Here is a 13,833-nt window from a genome sequence, read left to right on the forward strand (position 1 = left end):
GGGAGAGAGCCTGAACCTGTTTGTCGAGGCACTCCCGAGTTCCCTCTGCACGGGTCCATCTTCTAGCCCCGCCAGCTAACGAACGGGGAGCGAATCTCTCGAAAATTCAATGGTAATCATCCCGATGCAGGCCGTACGCGGTATCGTTGGTCATCCAGCCGGGATTCTGCCTTAGAGGCTTTCAGGTATAATCCCACGGACGTAGCCTCGCTCCACTGGCCGATCGACCAAGAGCGGAACCATATGTCAGCACCTGCCGTTCCTCTCGTACTGAGCAGGACTGCTGTATCAACGACACAACTGCCAACAGTAGGGTTAAACTAACCTGTCTCGCGACAGACTTCTCAAGTTCAGTTTCTCACTTTCTACCTGTCGGACTTCAGTGAGCCTTTTTTTTTAACATGGGTTCCTATGGGATAGGTAACCTCAGGGAAAGTGAGAAAGTCTGATTTGGTGAATTCTTGTCATGAATCTACCTATGGTGAGAAACATGCTACCTATTTCCGCTGACCCCTCTAAAAGCCCCCCCGCCGGTAAAACTGACACATCTCATCTGGCGGGTAGGGTAAACCTCAGCCGTGTTCTTATGCTGCACACCGGGAACGCCCTCGGGGAAGGTGTGTGCATCGTCATTTGTGTAGCCATCCCTCATCTGCCTCAATGTGGCCACTACTAACTTCCCTGGCTCCACTTTACTGGAATAGTCATAATACCTAGTGGCGGTAGCCAGGGAATGGCAACATTGCTCAGCGACCTTCTGCTTCCAGGCTGGGTCATCACATTTTTCCCAGAGAGCTGATATCTGGGAGCGGCGAAGTATCCTTGAAGTAGACTTGCAATGGGATGTGGACGTAATCGCCGTCTTATTCACAATCCTGCTCAGATTGGAAAATGTTATTTTTGAGCAACATTTGGCCTCCGTTATTTGAAACCTATTTGGAAACACTAGGCAGCTTGGGGCCATGCAGGACGTTGCCACCGACAAGTAGAACAACATGTATGCATCTGACACCTTTCTGCCAGATTCCTCCAGATAGAGGAGCGAGGGTCCTGCAAAGAAAATAACCCATTACTCATACTTAGGGATACATTTTTTCGTCAATCTTAAAAGATCGTTGGGTAATATATGCCATAGAAGTAAACCATAATTACCTTGCTGAGCTGTTTTATGCCTCGCAACTCGAATCACGTAGTAGTTTTCAGGCTCAGGTCCTTTTGTCCTCCTCTCCTCCATCTCGAGATATTCACCCAGTGTGAACTCAACAAACTCCATGGGTCTTCTTTCTGATTGCGTAGCAGTCACCGCTCAACTGCGTGCTCCTTCCCTTCAGTGACAATTAAGAAAATGGGCGCTGCAGAGCCGACCCAACATGTAATGTCCATCGTCACTATATGTCTGCCAGTCTGTCTTGTCGCGTCTTCATTGTTAACTTTCCTTGTCTTCGTTTATCTTCTACTGTTTGTCCTCGTCCTGCTATACATTCCTTTTACACATTGTTCCACACATACACCAACACTTAAATGTCACCCACACTTCACAACATTCACACAAACGCATACCCACACAAACACCTTTTCTTTATGTTTTGTTTGTGCCCATGACCTTTGTGATTTTTATCCAATAAAGTAACCCTGACGGATATTGAGTTTCTCTATCCGGGAACCTATTAGCATTTGAGAACACTCGCTACCACCGACAATTGTATCATCAGTGTAAGGATGTGGATGTCTCTGAGCTTGGTAAAGTCGCTCAGGGCCAAAGGTGTCACTTCTGGGTTAGTCAAGCACTTCTTAGCATTGCCAGAGGTGTTCTTGATGTAATCGGATTTTAGGATTTTATCGATCACTTCCAAAGTGACGTTCTATAATTCTTACGTCGGGTTTGGCCCTTCTCAATAACCCCCTCCTTTTGGTATTTCACTGCGGAGACAATTGTATAAATAACTCAAAGTATTGAGAAGAAATCGTTATATTAGTTATATAGCACATGGCATGCATAATTGCATACTTGTTGTAATGAGGAGGCGTTTGTCTGTTACATGTGCCTCATCCTTCTCTACATGGTACAATTCATCATCCGACCATTCCAAGCATGCAACAGCTCGTCTGCATGCATCTACAATTTTTCTTTTGTAACCCACACTGAACATCTCTTTTTTTGCTGGGCAAGAATCCAAGAGGTTCAGTATCATCTATTTTCACCAGCAGCTTACAGATGGCAGAGTCACTCAGGGTCGTCAGAATCTCGTTCTGAACCTTGTGGGTGATAACATTATTCGCCATTCGCCTTTGCGCTCTTTTGGTTGAGTCAGCGTGCGGAGCGCAGATCCTCAAACACTCCTCAAAATGGTTCAGGAATTATTTTACTCCATCTGTTATTAAAATGGTTCATTTCCCAGATGCCACCTCCACAGTTTCAATTTCATCAGTGCCCTGCTATAGCACCAGAGATTGGCGCATGATACCCCTGAACGTATTTGTGCGCCGCTTCACGGAGTGTTTCTTCTCAACGTGAATGTCAAGTCTTTTTACTTGTTTATCGCACACATAGCACTGTCTGGACGGATAATTTTTACTGATCTTTTGTTTGCTGGAGCTGTCTCTAACTGGAGGCTTTTTTTGGCATCTTTGATTGCACTACTTTTTGCAATGAAGAGTATTTTTCAATCAACGTATCAATATCACTTTTGTTAAGATGCTTATGGCACTGACTGAGGTGTCGCCTGATGTTAATGCACCTTCCACCACATCCCGCCAGTGGGCACAGCCGCCTGTAATAGAACTACCAATGAGCATTACATTTTGAACTGGACAGTTAGCATTGGTGTTGTGCAAAAATCAGTTTCAGTTTTTACATGATTTTACTTACTGCACCCTGCTCACAGCATCCCTTTTCCTTGGACGTGGCCGGTGCTCCCCGAGGTGTGCCTGAAGTCTGGCAGCCTGCTCATCCTTCAGACCCAGCCAAAATTTCTTCTGCCAACGTCTTCCATGATTCTTCCATCTCTTGTAACTTTTTTTTATTTCCCCTTCATGGTAGGCGAGTTGAGATGCAAAATGACTTTCCACCTGTTTCAGAGTTGGGACAGTCCCATGCTCTTCAAACGTCTTCTTGATCCGTCTGCGTTTTGCAGGATTCAAGACACCCTTCTCAAGCATTTCCGAGGTGCCCATGCCTTGGGTTTGGCAGGCAAGTAGCTCCATTTCATCCTCGGTTAACCTTGGCCTTGGCACAGACATGTCACCCCCTGTCTCATCCTCTGATGAGGCATCTGAGGAAGAACCTGTTTGTAAAGGCTAGTCATGTACCAACACATTGTTCGAACACAGTCACATTTGCCAAATAATTTCCTTGCAGAAAACAACTCGTACCTGCAGGGTTTTGCTCTGCTGGTGTGGGCTGTGCACTACCGTCAGTCCATTGACTACAGCCTGAAATGAATGATCAATCATTCAAGCGACCATACAAAAGTAGAACGCAAGAGTTATAATCCTCATGCATAAGATTATATAACATACATATACTTATATACATATACATACCTGGCCTCTGATCTTCAATTTGGCTCTTGTTTCTACGTTCCATTTGTTCCCAGAGTTCTTTTCGGTACTTCGATAGGATTGCCTCTTCCTCTGAAAAGGACAGGCATTCTTTTGTTCGCTTTGTAGCTTGATGATACTTTCGCACATCGAAGTGTTCATCACGGTCTGAGTCGTCTATATCAGACTCTCTGCTCCGGCTCTGCTTATCTGTCATTGTACCTGTTTTATTTGGTATCTACCTGTAATAGATATACAATTGTAGTTTGCATATAACACATATATTTAAAGACACCTACATATAGTAGGGGGTTTGGAATGTGAGTTTTCCTTCTCATATAGGCCAAGGTGGTCGGCGACACTTATGTGTACCCTCAAAGAGGATTCCCCCATCCGCCACCGGGGGGCGCGCCCCTACGCCGTTTGTCCCCTTCGCGGGGATCGGACCGACGACATTGCGTGCGGCGTCACCATCGGGATGCGTTTTCGCACGGAGAGTAGAGTAACCATCACCTTAAGAGAGAGGGGTCGCTGCATTGAAGGCTGATCGCATTGGGAAACACAGTTAAAACGTGAGCCGCCACGAGGAGCCGCATCTAATGCCGTGAAGCTACTCATGAAAGAGAGGGGTTGTGCGGGCAAGACGAGGGTGTCAGCATCAAATCGAAGGAAGTGAGCGATGCCAAGTCTTAGCCCGCTGGAGGATGCTGACGAACTATGATACAGTCGAACAGCGAGTGTATATTGTCGCTGGTTCATGAACACCACAGCCTTTTCGCCCATATACCTCTTTGGCCGGTACATCTTTCTTCGCTGCACCTCATCAGCGAGTTTATTCAATCATCTTTCATTGCATTTCACTAGTAATATTCTCAATCAATTCCCCGGTCAATTATCTGGCCGTTGTGTAAGAAGCACACCAAGGTTTCATTTTGGGAAGGTGTAGGCTCTTCCCCAGCGTCAATACACGGGAAGCTTGAGAGACTTCTGAGTACCTTGTACATTAGTACCCTACAACCCCACCGCACCCGAAGGCACGTGGTAGCGCTGCGTGCCCCAGTTCGGACCCTGCACGAGGCGAGACACGCCTTATGCGGCTACCCAATGAGTCATAGTTAATCTTGGAATGTTTCAGAAGCTCGCTTTCCTACTATACTTTTCACTTTTGTCTCGGTGACCGTCCCACCCGGCATTTCGATGCCCAAGACAGTAATTGGTTAAATTTAGACGCTCAATCACCGTTAAACTGAAACCAATGTCCACAGACCGGACCATGTGAATGTATCATCCGAACGGTCACGAGGGACTGATTTATTTCACCAACCAGCCTCTGACCTAAGAACCCGCCCCAGGCCCCCCCAAAAAATACCCAGCCGCCCATCTAAGTCCCTTAGCCGCCCCCCAGGGCCAACCCACGCTAGTTCCCCATTCCACCAAACCCGCCCCCACCATTTCGGTGGAGGACACAGGGATTGATTAACTTTACCCCCTCAATCGACGTTTTTTTGACACAGGGCTGGGAGAACCTTACCGCCTCAATCGCCGTTGATTGACAGACGCGTCCACGTGTCAACTGAATGGTTTGGCTGGAGATGGAAGAAACTTACCCTCGCAATCGCCGCTCATTGACACGCGCGTCCACGTGTCCGCGCGTCCACTGATTGGTCTGGGTGGAGATTGACTGATTGATTGATCACACAGCCCGCTCCCCTCCCCACCCTCCCCCCTACCTAAAAAATATATATAGCTACGTTACATAATCATCGCTGATTGACACCCACGCTCACGTGGTGATTGATTGATTGATTGATTGACCCCATGATCTTGAAGTCTGGATCTTTCACAGAGCCATCGGAGTCCAGACCATGTTAGTGAAAAGGATATATATATATATATATATATATATATATATATATATATATATATATATATATATATATATATATATATATATATATATATATATATATATATATATATATATATATATATATATATATATTTTTTTTTTACAGCAAAGGAGACAGCTCAAGGCACAAAAAGTAAACATTAATAAAAAAAAAGCCTGCTACTCGCTGCTCCTAAAAGAATCCAAAGAGGTGGCCGAAAGATAAGTCAGTTTCGGGAGGAGGTGTCCTGATACTCTCCTCTTGAAAAAGTTTAAGTCGTAGGCAGGATGAAATACCGATGAAGAAAAATTGTTCCCGAGTTTACCAGCGTGAGGAATGAAAGAGTGAAGATGCTGGTTAACTCTTGCATAAGGGACTTGGACAGTATAGGGATAAGCTTGAGCTTAAAGTCGAGTGCAGCGGGGCCGCGGGAGCGGAGAGGCATGCAGTTAGCAAGTTCAGAAGAGCAGTCAGTGTGAAAATATCGATAAAAGATAGAGAGGCAACATTGCGGCGGAATTTAAGAGGTAGAAGACTATCAGTATGAGGAGGAGAGCTGATGAGACGAAGAGCCTTTGCCTCCACTCTGTCCAGAAGAGCTGTGTGAGGAGCCCCCCCACATGAGATGCATACTCCATACGAGGCGGACAAGGCCCCTGTATATGGACAGCAACTGTGCAGGGAGAAGAACTGGCGGAGACGGTACAGAACGCCCAGCCTCGAGGAAGCTGATTTAGTAAGAGATGAGATATGAAGTTTCCAGTTGAGATTTTGAGTTAAGGATAGACCGAGGATGTTTAGTGTTGAGGAAGGTGATAGCTGGGTGGTGTCACAGAATCGGGGAGAGTTGTTTGGAAGATTGTGTCGAGTGGATAGGTTGAGAAACTGTGTTTTTGAGTGATATATATATATATATATATATATATATATATATATATATATATATATATATATATATATATATATATATATATATATATATATATATATATATATATATATATATATATATATAAATGCGCACATATTTATTTTCCTCGACATACAGGCAGATAAAAACAATAACTCCGTGGTGTAATGGTAGCGCTCTCGCCTCACAACCGAGAGGTCCCGGGCTCGATCCCCGGGTGGAGCAGAGTCAGATGGGCAGACTCTCTACCCCTCGTCCCAGTCCACCCAGCAGTGCATGGGTACCGGGTATCAGTCAGGGGTTGTTCCCCAGCTTCCTGGGAAGGTAAACTTAGGCAGCCCGGAACTCAGACCGGCCTTCTGTCCCTGGGTAAAGTGTTTATTCCCACCACAGGCTCAAAGGGAGATGAGCGCCTGCAGCCACGCGCAGCAAAGGCGCATGCTCCCCACTTTACTTTTTGTTTTAATGTTGTCACAAGTATTGTTTCCTCCTCCACGAACATGTAAATATAAGTAATAACTCGGATCACACGATGGGGTGAGTCGACGGAAAGGCACATTAACAAAATCACTCGTGTCACACGTCACGATGCCTCGACCAGCAGGCACTTATAATCAGAATAACACTTATTTTCTTTGTTTGCTACACTTCTTGCTGATGTTAGGCACCGAAAATAGTTAAACACTACCTATGAGTGATTACTGTAATTACACCTCAGTACAAGCTATATGCAGGTTAGTGAAACACAACACTATGATAATTACCTGCTATCATTACATGTTCAAGATTTTTCTACACTTGTTACAAAAATGCTTAACATTACATGCAAACACAGCCATAAATTGCAACAAGTTGACCGCTCAAACCATATGCAATGAAAATTACTTATCAAAGTAAAGCATAATAAGCACTTGAAGTATGAACATATAGTTAAATATAAGAAAGGAACACCACATCACAACCGCACAACTGTTAATAGCTGTACACACCTGTCACAGTGCAACTGGCTCTGGAGGAATGGCCTCAGGTTGTTGTATGGAGTACGGCTCTTGAGCTTCTTCCCATTGCTCACAGCCTCAAGTGCCACACGGTTTGAGGAGTCGATGTCAAGGACTCTGTTGAGTGTCAGTAGGTTACAGAAACCTAAATGACAAAAATGGAGCACACACAAAAATACAATTCCTTTAACATCAGTACTCACTTGTATGGACCAGTCCACTTCTGCTCCATTATCCCACCCTTCCGAGTCTCATTGCGAAGGTTTCTTTTAAGAACCTTCATCCCTACAGAGAAGCTGAAGGTCTTCACTCCTCTTGCTTTCCTGTTCCTGTACTCAGCCTTCTGCTTTTCTTGGGCTGCTTCAACTCTCTGTTCCCGCTGCATAATAAAAGTAAAAGCATAAGCATTGATAGCACTATGATGACCGGATTAATTGTACTGAAATATACATTTCCCTGTGCAAAAGATGCTTGTAATGTATGGTACAATATGGATGAAAGAATGATCCTATGTAGCAGGAATTGAATTGGAATAAACGTCGAGTGTTTAATCTGGCCATATATCTGCAGTCATTACATTGAAATAGTTTGGAGACCGAATAAAGTCGGGCTAAAGCAGAGTCAATCTGGCAATGAATGTACTATGCTGAAACATAAATTATAGCATCAATGTAAAAGTTATGGTATTTTTCTTCGGTACTACTGCCAGACTTAAGAACATTAGCATCAGGAAATATAACACATGACGTCCTCAGCCAGACCTTGGAGTGCAGTTCTTCACGCCTCTGGTCCTGCTCTTTGACACACTCCGCAATGTCCTCGGAAGAGGGCAGTTCAACAAGTTCTTCAAAGAACTGTAACAAAAAGAAACTGCAAAAGAAGATTACTTGAGAGGTACTAGACATATTCTTCAATTCTTGTGAGATATACACTTTTCTTCCAGAATTTGCACATTACATATGAATCTACTTTGTACTTACTTCTGGTGTGGTACCCCTTCCCTCTGGTTGTGCAGAAGCCTCAGGAGCAATTGTAATTTCTTCCTAAAAATATTTATTTCAATTGAACAGAAATTACGGTCATTAGGCACAAGAACAACTCTTCATATTTTTTTGGTTTGTGATTGAAAGTGATGGCTTCATATTTTAATGGAACCAATAGGAGTTGATTTCTTATATTAATTCAAACACTGGTGGTTACCTGGTGAAGTGGCCGGTGCTCACGAGCAAACATCAACCGGAAAGGTGTGAACCCGGTGGTCCGCTGCTTTTGGGTGCGGATGCTATAGGCGACTTCATCCAGGAAGTTTGGCCAGTCGGTCTTGGTCGCGTTGCAGAGCTTGGATAGCCTGGTCTCCAGAGCCTGGTTAATTATCTCTGCCAGTCCATTAGTCTGCGGATGGTAGGCAGACGTGATACTCCTCCGGATCCTGTAGAACTTGCAGAGTTCGTCGTTGATCTGTGGGGAATGAAGAGGTCAAAGTAGCAGCAGTAATACAACAGGTGTTATAATAGTATCATTTGTTTGCAGTGTTAATAATACCTGAGGTTTGTTCAGCATCTTAGAGCTAACGAAGCATTAGATGATGTAAATGTCCTCCTCTGACAACTGTATTGGTAATAATGCACCTCTCAGGCATACCTGAATATAACATTACATCCTGATGACCATTCCATGAATTACAACATAAATAACAGTAACATAAAGACTTACCGAGGAACAAAACTCACGTCCGTGATCAGTCAGGAACCTTGCAGGCTTGCCCCACCTAAGGAAAGCAGATGTCATTACACATATGAAAAAAAAATCTGCATCTTTTGTACCACATTCTTATATTATGCCTAAACATAATCAATTGATGGTTATGATTAAATTTCATAATTAGTGCAAACAATATGGCAAGGCAAAGAACATTTATACAAGAACTAAAGTGAGCTTTTAATTGAAATACAATTGATGAAATAAAACAGTTGTGAGAAGCAACAAACAGAGAGAAATATATGGAGTGGTACGACTGCACGGACTTTTACATGCATTGATGACAAAACATGCTGCAACTTCAAAACAATTGTGGTAATACATGATTAAAGAAATAATGATTACCAGTAGCAAACTCATTAGCTTGGACTCATTCCGTTTCACTAATATTCAAAATAGGGAAAATATCGTGGATGGATTGTATGAAATTTTTTTTTTTAAATGATTCTACCAATGATGAATATGTTTTGTTTATTACATCAGATTGTTGAATGTTTGCATATTTTTTGAAGGCAAAAAATCAGTCACGGTGATGATGAGGTAAACTTCAAAGGAAAACAATGAAAACTAAATTAATCTTGACATCAGGATATCTTTTTTAAGATGGATTGTTTAGCATCCAAACTGACTACTTGAAATTACATTCATAAGTACTGATGACATGGCAGTAAATATTTCATCCAAGTGCGGAAACTAATGATAAAAATTTACCTGTGGATAAAGGAGCGTATGCACCTGGACACCCCATAAGCTGTCTGGGCCCGTATCCTCGAGAGCTATTAACTTTTACTCTTAAAGTTACTATCAAAGTTAATAGTTTCAAATTATTAAGAGTAAAAGCTATCCTCGTCAACTTTGAGTGTAGGTATTAGCAAATCCTGGCTACTATTATCTTCTTCTTCTTCTTCTTTATGGCGGGCTCGTTGCTAAGGACGCCTCCGTGCAAAACGTAAACATCCGACATGAATTAAGTATATATTTCAAAAGAAAAATAAAGAAAAGATGTATAAATGTACAACAGAAACATAATAAATGGCAAACACAAGAAAATACTGAGTTTTGTGGCAGATAGAAGCAGCCTCAAAGGCTGTTTTTACTCCGTCACTCGTCAATACCCTTATCTCCCCTCCTGCGTCACGACTTGCTCTGCTGAAATTACCGCACCATAACCACGTCATCTGCCCCAATGATCTACGGGCCGGAGAACCAGCGCAGAAAAGGAGTAAGTTTAATTGGTCGCCAGATGAAACGGTCTTCTTACATCAAATTCAAGAAAAATACGTATAATCAGAGGGTGTTATGGGAAGAGTATCACCCCTGAGGATAAGAAGAAAGCGTGGACTGAAGTGGCAGAAGCTGTAAAAAGGTTAGTAATCACAAATTCATGGTTCAATCAGCTTACAAACTAACCTAACCTAATCAATTGGGTATTTTTTGCATAATAACACAACCACTGACCTTCCAAACAGAACATACCTTTTCATTCTGTGTCTGAATAGTTTCATTATGACCATTTCTGCCACAACCCCCTCTCCCTCAACAACCTAACATAACTAAACCTAACCATGCCAAACCTGCCCTGTCCTACCGAACATATCCTAACTTAACATGCCAAGTTTGTTGGGGAAGAGGGGTTGGTATAGATAGTTATATATTTGCCCTGTTTTCATTCTTTATTTATTTTTATTTGTTTATTACTTTTTTTATTGGGGGGGGATGCTAGGCATGCCAGACTATGGACACTTTTACAAGTACTTTATGTCGAGACTATATGGGAATGGGTAGGTTTTGTGAGAATGGTAAAGTAAGATTAAAATAGTATATTTATAGCATTGGTCAAACAGATTATGGTGATATAATGTTAGATTGGAATGTACTCAAGATAATGAAATTAAGGTTAATGCTTTTATTTTTTTTGTTACATATTCACATATTCATGATTCAAGTAACTTGCAAACTAACCTAACCTCGTCAAATGGGTATTTTTGTATACAAACACAACCACAGAGTTTCCAAACAGAACATACTTTTTCCTACTGCTTCACGTGAATAGCATCATCATGACCATTTCTGCTGCAACCCCCACTCCCTCAACAATCTAAGATAACTAAGCCAACTCCTGCTAAACCTGTCCTACCTGACACATCCTAACCTAACATGGTAGGTCCCCAAGTGCCAAACCTGCCCCGTCCTACCGAACACATCCTAACTTAACATGCCAAGTTTGTTGGGGGAAGAGGGGTTGGTATAGATAGTTAAGGCATATTTTCCTTTTTTATTCTTTATTTATTTTATTTGTTTATTATTTATTTTTATTGGGGGGATGCTAGGCATGCCAGACTATGGACACTTTTACAAGTACTTTATGTCAAGACTATATGGGAATGGGTAGGTTTCGTGAGAACGGTAAAGTAAGATTAAAATAGTATATTTATAGCATTGGCCAAACAGATTATGGTGATATAATGTTAGATTGGAATGTACTCAAGATAATGAAATTAAGGTTAACGCTTTTATTTTTTTTGTTACATATTCACATATCCATGATTCAAGTAACTTGCAAACTAACCTAACCTCGTCTAATGGGTATTTTTGTATACAAACACAACCACAGAGTTTCCAAACAGGACATACTTTTTCCTACTGCTCCATGTGAATAGCATCATCATGACCATTTCTGCTGCAACCCCACTCCTCAACACTCTAACATAACTAAACCAACTCCTGCTAAACATGTCCTACCAAACACGTCCTAACCTAACATGGTAGGTCCCCAAGTTTATTAGGGTGGAAAGGGGGTTAGTATAAGAGAGTCAAGTCATATTTACCTGTTATTTTATTTATTCCTTATTTAGATTTTTTTTTTTTTTTGGGGGGGGGTTGGGCATGCCAGGCTCTCAACACTTTTACAAATATTTTATGTTAAGACTATATCGGAATAGGTAGATTTGATGAGAATGGTAAAGTAAGATTAAAATATTATTTTGATAGCATTGGTCAAACAGTTTCTGGTGATATAATGTTAGGTTAGAAGTACTCAAAAGAATGGAATTAAGATTAATGCTTTGAATTTTTTTGTATAGCTGTATTGTGTAATATCCTCCTACTTAGAGAAAAGCATTTTAGAAAAGTAGGTAATGAAAAGTAGTATTTATGGCCATGTTCATAACAACTAAAAAGTTAATGTCTTATGATGCATGTAAATAAAATATTGGTACTGATTTAGCTTTCCATCACAGCATGTATTAAATGTTATTGGAGAAGTTATGGGAAATAAAAAGCATGCCATAGTGAAACGATTAAGAAACTTGCTTCACATTTATACCCTGACAGTGCCTTCCCTGGGAGTGGACCCCGTACGCAGGATGACTGTGAGAGGCGTTGGTACAACGTACAACAAAAATCAAAGCCTTGCATTGCCAAGTGCAAGAATGAGCAGCAGCAGACTGGTAATTTTTTTTAGTTGTTATGTCTTTAAATGTAAAACATATATTAGTTAGTTTTTTATGTGCTCACAGAATGCAGCTATACTGGCCACAATGCCTTTATTTCAGCTTAAAGTTAATAAGTTCATAGCAGTGAACTGCATATTTGATATAGAAATTTTTTTAATGTTCATCTGTCAATGACTATCAATCTATCTAAATACCTTGGTTGTCTTCCCCCAGTGAAGGGTTTTAGCCAAGACAGGCACACACTTACTCACACACTCACACTCATGTACACCACTCTCTCAGCTGCACAGCCCCTGAGGGAGTAAAAAAGGCCCTCACTGTATGGGGGATTAGCTGCACAGTTCAGGCAGGGAACTTCCACACCAAGGCCTCACAGCATACACTGGTTTACCCCTGCCCCATCATAACAATGACATTTTCCCCAGCACCTGAGTGCCCCACACATGTGGCACCACAGATACGCAGGCGCCTGCCTATATAACTATGACATTAACTGTGGTAGATAAACTGGTGTATGACATCATAGGCTGCTCGTCTCATGTATTTGAAGGGGTACCAGAGCCATTCAGCATTGACATGATGTACTAGGGATAGGACAGCAGCAACAGTCAAGCAGCAGTGAAATATTGACTGGCCTGTATGTTTTTGGCAAAAACTTTTATATTCTTATTAAAACAATTTATTAATTACCCTTAAATTCATATTCTTTGTAGATACACACTTTATCAGTATTGCTAGAGACCATCCCAGCACATTGTTCATTACTTGTGGAAAAGATACCATTAGCTGCTCCGGCAACAGCCACCGCTTCAATATCTGCTGGCCCTATGACACCAGCCACTGCTTCATCATCTGCTGGCCCTATGACACCAGCCACTGTTTCATCATCTGCTGGCCCTATGACACCAGCCACTGCTTCATCATCTGCTGGCCCAATGACACCTGCCACTGCAAGGGATGACAATGAAGCTGCTCCACCAGTCACCACCTACTTCATCGGAGTTAAGAGATGCCTTTCATAGGGCAGCAGTATAATTTTTTGATGCTGGGGCTGAATATTACTGCCTCAAGGCTATAATTTTGTCACTTTTTTTTTATTACTGAGGAGGTTAGGGTGGAAGGGGTGAAAAATAATTTGTGCTGTTTTTCGACAGAAATGATTAGCAAATTCCAAAGCACAAAATTTACCGGAAAAAAAATTGTGTGCCATTGTGAGTGGGTTCACTTGAGATTGGGCTCCAATACGCCTCCGTGGTCTAGTGGTCAGCATGCCTGGCTTCTAC

The 13,833-nt window shown here is 42.1% G+C and overlaps 1 protein-coding gene across 1 annotated transcript; it reads right to left on the reverse strand.

Moving 5' to 3' along the window:
- Positions 1-493: 493 nt before the first annotated feature.
- Positions 494-8,269, reverse strand: LOC126991539 (uncharacterized). The gene is made up of 4 exons (XM_050850278.1): positions 8,099-8,269; positions 7,541-7,716; positions 7,329-7,454; positions 494-695 (listed from the first exon to the last, which is right to left on the reverse strand). Exons 1-4 carry the CDS (start codon positions 8,240-8,242, stop codon positions 494-496), a joined length of 648 nt encoding a protein of 215 aa, XP_050706235.1. The 5' UTR covers positions 8,243-8,269.
- Between the last annotated feature and the right edge of the window lie 5,564 nt (positions 8,270-13,833).

This window comes from Eriocheir sinensis, unplaced genomic scaffold (genome assembly GCF_024679095.1).
Source record: "Eriocheir sinensis breed Jianghai 21 unplaced genomic scaffold, ASM2467909v1 Scaffold3, whole genome shotgun sequence".
In the NCBI taxonomy this organism is placed as follows: Eukaryota; Metazoa; Arthropoda; class Malacostraca; order Decapoda; family Varunidae; genus Eriocheir; species Eriocheir sinensis.

Excerpts from the sequence above, each read along its gene's own strand:
- LOC126991539 (XM_050850278.1), bottom strand. The coding sequence starts at position 8,242 with ATGTCTAGTACCTCTCAAGTAATCTTCTTTTGCAGTTTCTTTTTGTTA. Across the intron at positions 7,455-7,540 it reads AAGTGGACTGGTCCATACAA|AGTCCTTGACATCGACTCCT; the intron begins GTGAGTACTGAT and ends GACACTCAACAG. Across the intron at positions 696-7,328 it reads AGCCAGTTGCACTGTGACAG|TAAAGTGGAGCCAGGGAAGT; the intron begins GTGTGTACAGCT and ends TGACTATTCCAG.